This window comes from Nicotiana sylvestris, chromosome 2 (genome assembly GCF_000393655.2).
Source record: "Nicotiana sylvestris chromosome 2, ASM39365v2, whole genome shotgun sequence".
Classification (NCBI taxonomy): Eukaryota; Viridiplantae; Streptophyta; class Magnoliopsida; order Solanales; family Solanaceae; genus Nicotiana; species Nicotiana sylvestris.
Window position 1 is genome coordinate 36,622,679 of NC_091058.1, and position 9,332 is coordinate 36,632,010.

General features: G+C 34.4%; 1 protein-coding gene across 1 annotated transcript; it reads right to left on the reverse strand.

Annotated features, from left to right (window-relative positions):
* Positions 1–6,141: 6,141 nt before the first annotated feature.
* Positions 6,142–6,489, reverse strand: LOC138884236 (uncharacterized). The gene has a single exon (XM_070165311.1). It carries the CDS (start codon positions 6,487–6,489, stop codon positions 6,142–6,144), a length of 348 nt encoding a protein of 115 aa, XP_070021412.1.
* Positions 6,490–9,332: the final 2,843 nt, after the last annotated feature.

Below are 9,332 nucleotides of genomic sequence, written 5' to 3' on the forward strand. Positions count from 1 at the left end.
TTCTTTATCGATTTTCATAATAAAACAAACTGGGTTTCAAAGGTTGAAAGATGACCAACAAACTCAAAAATCAAACAACCCACATATTCTAGTCAAAAGATTTACAACCTCAAAACAAAAGGCCAGCTCCCTTTCTCCGTTTGACAAATGCAACCAAACGGTTATTTTTTTGCAAATGTGACCCCTTCCAAATTTCACATGCATTTTGAGGCAGGGGAGGATTATTTTATGACACTTTACAAACTTGTCCGTTCTTTTACGAAAATAGCCTTTCGACAACTGAAAGATACTCTAAGGCTATTTCGGCAAGAACGGCTTAAGACGCTGCCAAAGCTGGCTCGGCTTATTTTGACCAAAAACCCAAACGGTATTCACCTGACCGCTGACTCTTTGTTTTTTTTTTCAAATTACAATAAAAACCTGGTGTTGCAAACACGGCCCTTCAGCGCCTCGGGGACGAAGATTTTTAAGGCTGTGTGGGTCAACTGGACAAAAAATACTAAAAAAAAATGACCGAAAAGTGGCTGTTTATGCAAAGTCAGCCCTCCGGCGTCCCTTTCGGGAACATTCGCCTATGTTTTGACAAAACAGCGTCACCCAACTTCTTTATGACAAAATTAAAATTTTGACATGTTTTTTTTTTTATTTGTTTGTTTTTGGTTATTTTAGCAAAAGGGGAGGTCGGACCCGATGAGGGTTGCCTACGTATCTTATATCCGGTGAGAATCAAACCCGCGTAGTTCGGGCAATTAACTGAACTATTTTAAACTTTTTTTTTCATTCATTTTTGGCAGCAAATATCAAAACCACTTTCAAAGCACGACTCTTTTCCTTTTCAATTTTGGGCATTTTCATAAAAATAAAAAAAAACTATTTTAAAAATAAGACCCTTTTTTGTCATTTTTATTTTCCATGGCAAGACAAACTATTTTCCTTTTCTTTTTTTTGAAAACAAGACAGAACAACGACTTTTTTTTTCCTTTGCTTTTAGTAAAACAAATTAATACAACATTTTTTTATTTATTATTTTCTTCAAAATTTCGGCAGAGTTTTGACAGTATTTGGGTATTGGTTTTTTTCAAAAATAAATAATTAATTCTCTAATCGCTATTTCTCTTTTTTTTTTCTTTTTTTTTTCCAACGTTCCCGAGATTCAAAAACTGGTCAACATGCGGGTTCGGAACAAATAAATGCACAACACAAATAGGATGCATCAGGATGGTCTTTTCATTTCAGGTTGCTAGTCCTAGACGGACCCAACCCCTGTGTTGAGTCCCCTAAGTCAAAATGCAACATGATGCAAATAATCGTTCCTACTAGGGATCCGACATGAAGCCATGTTCTATGTTCAAAACCTGAGTCGGTGTTCTAGACAGTGTACCCGAGCAGACAACTCGAGTTGAGGAAGGAGCTCCTTTCCGGGAACCAAAAGGCCAGCCGGCTTAGAAATTTTCCGAGCCTCTTTTATATCAGGGTATGACACTAACAGAATAGGGAGTCTTAACCAGTAAGCACATCCCCGGAGGTAAGAAGAGAAGGTTTCGGCACAGTTTATATGTACAGTTCAAATAATATCAAAGCAGTAAAAAACATCATTTTGCATATTAAGCACAAATCATATGAGAATATCAGATAATAAAGCCAAAATACAACAATTTATCAAGCTCGAATTTCTAACCCCGAACCGGTGGTTCTGGGTAAAAATAAGTTCCCCAGCAGAGTCGCCAGAGCTGTCACACCTCCTTTTTCCGACCCCGCGAAGGGCGTAGGAGTTTTTTCCAATTAAAGGACAATCGAAACGGGATTTATTTATTTATTTCAGAGTCGCCACTTGGGAGATTTAGGGTGTCCCAAGTCACCAATTTTAATCCCGAATCGAGGAAAAGAATGACTCTGTATTACAGTCCGCGAACCAGAAATCCGGATAAGGAATTCTGTTAACCCGGGAGAAGGTGTTAGGCATTCCCGAATTCCGTGGTTCTAGCACGGTCGCTCAACTGTCATATTTGGCTTAAATATCTGATTTTTATACAATTATGAGCTCATGTGCAAATTTTTAACTCTTTACCGCTTTTATTATTATATTTTTAAAAGAATGTGAACATCGTTTAAAAACATGTCTTTGGATTGCGTCACATGAAATGCACCCGCGATCCGGAACATATTTTTATTCAATGTTTTGGGATTTGGATTTGGGTCGCATAAATGCGCACCCGAGTTTAGGAATGTATTATTATTAAAATTGTGTCTAAAGCGATTAGCGTATTATTATTTCTGGGTAAGACCGTGGAATTTTGTCAAACGGTCCATCCCGAAGTCTAAGCAATTTTTTAAAAAATATTTACCGAGGGCCCCGCAATTTTTGTATTTTTATTCGGCGAGGCTCATCTCAGTCTTATTTTTTAAGGAATTTGCAACGTCATGGACATGCATCTCGGACCACGTCACAATCAATGTACCCGTGATTGGAGACATATTTCGACTCCGTTGAGATTTGGATTTGGGTCACATAAATGTGCACCCGAGTTTTAAGAAGGTAAGATTAATTAAATCGCGCCTAAAGAGTCTAACGCGTTATTATCTTTGGGGAAGGCAGTGAAATTCACTAAACAGTCCATCCCGAATTCTAAATATTCAATTAAACATTTATTGAGGGCCCCGCAATTGGTGCGTTTTATTGGGCGAGGCTCATCTCGTTTATTTTTTAAAGGACAGTCCTAAAATGCCTACATTTTTCTCTATTAAATTTGCCTCTACAAAATAAAAGAGAAAATGTCTTAATTTATTTACATGCTTGAGTTGTTATAGATGGGTTTCGAATATGATTCATAAAATCTGAAAATGATGCAAACAGGATAGTCCGTTGCCAATGCGGGCCCAGGCCCAACGTATATGGCATAAAACTAGACCTGGGCCATCTTATTCACATGTTACTACCTAGTTACATTATACTAGGCATGTTCTCAGTTTGTCAAATTAAAAAAAAACTTAGCAATCTAATTTTAATCCTAGACCATTTACATGCTGAAATTAACCAATATTATTTAACTAAACAATATTCCTACCAAGTTCCTAAATGGCCTATTCGTTTGATTTTTTGACTAGACGGAGTTACTACACCATTTATTTATTTTTAGGCAATATATAGATAGTTCATCTGTTAAGCTATCGTCAGATGTTCCATTATATATATTAAATAGCTACATGATTCTGATTTTTGTAAGCTAAATAATTTATATATACAAATAAAATTCAGAATATAATTAAAATAAATTTAGAACTTCAACTCTTCATTTTTTTGTATTCATGCTTCATGTTTCAGTTTACAATAATCAGCGTGTCAGTTGTGTACCTGATTTTGGAAGCAAAAGAAAAGGGAGATCAACAAAAATTCAGTAGCATACAACAACAGCAACACCCAGCAACCAGTAACAACCAGCAACGAGAAACCAGTGACGGATTTTAAAATCAAAACAAAAACTCCAGCAACACCAACAACAATCAACGGACAGAAGCCAAGGGAATCTTTTCATATTTGAAAGACTAATTAATGTTCTAACCTTAATTTCTGAATCCGTATATCAGAATACTTAAATTGTATATGAGGTGTATAGTACTCACTCTTTTAATTTCCAGAATGTTATTATTTGTATTTTTGGAAGTCTTAATATTTTCGGAATTTTTCTCTCTCTTCAATATTCAGCTCTTTTTTATCTCTCTCATTTTTCTCTATCTTTCTGTCTATGTTCTGTCCTCCTCTTTTTTCTATCTTGTCTTCCTCTATCCCCCTAAAAATCTGATCAAGTCTCTTATTTATTTCTCATCCCAAACTCTTTAATCAATTAATAAAACAACCACTTTCTCCTACCAAACTCACTACTACATAAAAAAATACAATTATTATTTATTTAAACAACTTTTCTTGAGCCCCGCAATCCCACTATGTCTTGTTCCCCATGCTTACATTAAACAAATACATTATTTCCCCCCATTATGTCTTGTCCCCCATGCTTCATTATTTTAATATTATTTTAATCCTAATTGACAGAGCACTCAAAATAAATAATTGTTCAGAATTTTAATTCCAAAAATACCCCTCTAACCTTACTGAAATTACTATTTTACCCCTGAACGTACTGCAAATTACCAAACTACCCCCATCAGCTATAACCAATTCACCTAATTAATTTCAACCAAAATACAACAAATATGACCAATTTCTAAACAATTTTCAACAACAAATTCAAACTAAATGATGAACAACAAAGAAACAACTAAAATTATTTTGATTGAACAATATTTTTTAACAACAAACAAACCTACTTTCAGATTCAACAACAACAACAACAAACAAGTATATTCAGATTTCTAAATTCAATAATCATTTGAACTTAAAATTAAATCTAACAACATTACAACCAACATGAATGATTCAAAACGAAGCTATGTTAAACTACTACGGGCAGATTTCAGACTACGATTGACACACAGATGCAAGGGACTAAACTAACTGTATTGGGAATAAAATCGTGATTTAACTTAGACAAAACCTGAACGAACAGGGAACCAAACAACGTGATCAACAATAAAGAGCAAACTGGCACCATCTCAACAAATAGCAAACTACAACAATACAAATATACAAACCAACTAACGGAAACGAGATAATACGACAATTAATGGAGACAAACGACTATGTAAAACCTCTTATGTGATTCAGTAATTAAACAAACAAACATCACAAATGAAAGGGCCAAGATATCAGTATCATGTGAGTCATAAAACTGGAACGAAGGAAATCGAACAAAACAACTCATATACCCACGACGCAAGATCTGAAAATCGAAAGATGAGCAAAGTTAGAATATGACCTCTTAATAGAAACTTCTTTATTTTCAACATCAAAGAAACTCCATTGAAATGCTCGATTTTTGAATCACGAATGGAACTAACGAACGGGCGATCTCGTCGGATCCAAACTCAAATTGGCGACTGGACATGAACTCGAACGGACGATCCATGACTGGACGATCTCGTCTTTTGCAATGAGGACGATGGGTGAGGGTGATGTGCGATGAAGAAAGCGACGCCACAGAGAAGCCATGGATGTCGAGAGAGCTGCTGGTCGTCGTTTGGGTCGTGAAGACGAAGCAGTGGGGTGGTGCTAAGGATGGAGCGACGAAGAGTTGCTTCACGTCGCTGCTGCTGCGATAGGTAGACATGACTGGAGCTGCAACTGGAGGAGGAAGAAGGTGGAAGGTGTTCCTGGCCGGTCGTTCATGGATGGTCGTTCATGGTGGTCGACGAAGAAGATGAAGCAGCGGGTTGGTGCTGTGTTGCGACGGGGCTGTGTGTGTGTGTTGTGTATATGTTGTTGTGTGTGTGTGTTGGTGTGTGCGTGTGTGTATATGTGTCGAAGATGAAGGGGGAGGGTAGCAGCCATGGCTGGTTTTGTTTTGGGAGTGTTGGAGAAGAAGAAGAAGGAGATGGTGGGGGTGGCGGATGGGGTAGTGTTTTAGGTTTAGGGTTTTTTTTGTTTTTTTTTGTTTTGTTTTGTGTAAGATAGGGGGTGTTGGGTATTTGGGTTATGGAGCGGACCGGGTCGACCCGTATCGAGATGGACCGGGTCATGGGGAAGGTTGGGTATTTTTTTTTGGGGCATGTGGCTTGAATTTGAAGAAGAGCCCAATTCCGATTTTCTTTAAATTTTTTGCTCTCTTTTCTTCTTTTATTTTTCTAAAACTACATTCTAAAAATCCTTAAATTATTACATAGAACTAAATTAAGTTATAAAAGCGCAAATTAACTCCCAATAACAATTAACATACAATTAAGTAATAATTAAGCATGAAATTGTACAATTGGACATTAAATGCTGAAAAATGCAAAAGATGCCTATTTTTGTGATTTTCATTTTTTGTAAAACAAACTTAATTTCCAACAATTGTAGGATTAAATCCTAAATGCAAATGCGACATACTTTTGGATTTTTTATTAATTTAACAAATAAACATGCGCAGACAAAAATATAAATAATTATACAAAAATACCACAAAAATTCAAAAAATTGCACACCAAGGAAAAATCGTTTTATTTTGAATTTTTTGGGAGTAATTCTTTTATAGGGAAAAAATCACGTGCTTACAGCATTGAATCTGATTCAATCTCTATAGCAGCAAATAACATGTCCACAGCTAATTTTAATCCTTGCTCCAATGCTAAAAGTTCAGCCTGCAAGGAGCATGTTGTATAGCAAGATTTTGTGAAGCCCATGATCCATTTACCAGAGCTGTTTCTGAAAACTCCTCCTATACCTGCATGAAGCTTTTCTTTCAAGAATTCCCCATCAATGTTAAGTTTTATCTTGTTTGGAGGAGGTCTTTCCCAATGAATTTTAATCTTGACTAAAGATTGTTGTATGAGATTTTTTTCAGTAAAGAAGAGAAATTCCCATATTTGATGGAAAACCTGTCTAGGGTTAATATCCATGTCCAAATTTTTTATGTTATTATTATTTCTATTCTTCCATAGATTCCAAATCGAAAAGGGGAGGATATTTTTCCAAGCATAATGCTGATGACTAACTTGGAGATGAGAATCCCTTAAAATAGCTAACCAGTTGGATTGAGCATTACTTTGGTTGATTATTAGACCAATACTAGACCAATAACGGGTAACTATAGGGCAAAGGAGAAAAATGTGAGTGACATCCTCAGGTCCTTGTTTGCACATAGAGCAATTAAGATCAATATTGATACCAATTGTCACACCTCCTTTTTCCGCCCCCGCGAGGGTACAAGGAGTTTTTTTCAATTAAAGGACAGTCGAAACGGGATTTGTTTATTTATTTCAGAGTCGCCACTTGGGAGATTTAGGGTGTCCCAAGTCACCAGTTTAATCCCGAATCGAGGAAAAGAATGACTCCATATTACAGTCCGCGAACCAGAAATCCGGATAAGGAATTCTGTTAACCCGGGAGAAGGTGTTAGGCATTCCCGAGTTCCGTGGTTCTAGCACGGTCGCTCAATTGTCATATTTGGCTTATTTATCTGATTTTAATACAATTATGAACCGATGTGCCAATTTTAACTCTTTACCACTTTATTATTATTATTATTTTTTTTAAAAAAAAAATTGTAAACATCGTTTAAAACATGTCTTTGGATTACGTCACATGAAATGCACCCGCAATCCGGAACACATTTTTATTCAATGTTTTAGGATTTAGATTTGGTTCGCATGAAATGCGCATCCGAGTTTAAGAAGGTAAAATTAATTAAATCGCGCCTAAAGAGTCTAGCGTATCATTATTTTGGGTAGGGCCATGAAATTTGCTAAAACGGCTCCTTCCTAATTCTAAGCGATTAAATGTACATTTATTGAGGGCCCCGCAATCTATACATTTCATTAAGCGAGGCTCATCTCATTTATTTGGACAAATCTTAAAACGACTACATTTTTCTATAAAATGAGTCTCTAAAATAAAGAAAGAAAATCCTAATTTATTACTAGCTTTTATTATTTTAAGAAGACATGACATGCTAATTGCTTAATTAATACAAATATTGATGAAAAAGGAATTTCACTCTTAATTTCGAAATTATAAATAAAATAAAAATTCAACAACTAATATTCAAAATAAACAAATATAGCTAGATTAAAACTCAGCATTGTTATTTTTTTTAAAAAAAATTTATTGAGATTAATTATTCACAATCATTTGAAACTAGATTTAACCATAATTACTAAAGCTTATTAGAAAGTTTATTAGACTTAAACGTTCTCTTAATCTTGCTTAAGCTCAAGTCATGCCTTAATGCCTAATTTACGATGTTTAATTTAAATTCGTGTCTTAGCTAAATTTAGCTACTTGTTCATGATCAACCTATAATCTTGAAGCCTTCATAACTAGTGAATTAACCTATTTTGCCGAACTGATTTATTACAGAATAACTTATGATATTATTTTCTTATTCCAGTTATTATTTAGTAATTCATGAAATAGCTTAAATACAATCAACAAAAGGAACAAAGAAATAAAAAACGAAATTAAAACTTCAAATTTTCATTCTTCATATGTATTCACGCTTCATATTTCGGATTACAATAAACAGCTTTTCAGTTGTGTACCTGATATTGGAAGCAAAAGAAAATGAATATGAGAATCAGCAACAACAGTAAAATCAGTACAACACAGCAACAATAGCCCAGCAACAGTAACAACCCAGTAACAGACCGGTGGAGTAGTAATCCAAAAAAAACAAAAGCTTCACCTTTTATGAAACAACAATCAATTCTGATTTCAAACAACAAAAGAAAACAGAATTTTTTTTTAGTTTTTTTTTATTTGAAAACTTAAATATTTTTCGGAATTTTCTATCTCTTAAATGTTCAGCCCTTTTCTCTCTCTTATTTTCAGATTTGTTTCTCTCTCCCGTTTTTTTTTCTGTCTGTATTTTTTTTCTCTCCTTTCTTGTGTTCAAGACTTCACATATATATATCCCATCCCATAAATCAATTAAAATCAATCCCTTTCTCTACCAAACCCATTATCTTCCCACTCATCCCCATTATATTAAAAAAACATATCACACCACCCCATTTCATTTTGTCCCCCATGCTTCTTTTAAAATAATGCAAGATTCCCCTTTAAATTAAATCTTGTCCCCCCTTTATATTAAATAATAATATCACAAACCACCCCATTTCATTTTGTCCCCCATGCTTCAAATAAACAATTACAAAATGTACAATTCCTAAACTACCCCTTCCGACCTTACTGAAATTACCAAACTACCCCTGAACGTATTACAAATTTACCAAACTACCATCAGCTATAACACATCAATTAATCAAACTTAACCAAAATATAGACAATATGATCAATTTCTAACAATGTTCAAACAACAATATGAACACAGATGAACATCATAACAACAATATCATATGAACATGATTTTAACAATATTTCAACAACAAATCACATGAACATAAATTGAACAACCAAGAACAACTAAAATTTGATTGAACAATATTTTAGCAACAAGCAATCCTATTTTCGGATTCAAACCAACAACAAACAAAGTATGAAGATTTCTAAATTCAATCATATTGAACTTAAAATCAACTCTAACAACATTACAACAAACAATTCTTATATTAAACTTTAAACAAGATTATGAGAACAATTCAAACAATAATCATAAATGGTAAACAAGAAATCAAACTATACAAAAATTCGGATTCAAGAACAATCAAACAAAGTATGAACATGGATGAACTATTTTAAACAACAAACATGACGGATTAAACGATTAAAACAACATTAATAA

What these genes read in the sequence shown, in the direction of transcription:
- LOC138884236 (XM_070165311.1), bottom strand. Translation starts at nt 6,489, where the DNA reads ATGGATATTAACCCTAGACAGGTTTTCCATCAAATATGGGAATTTCTC.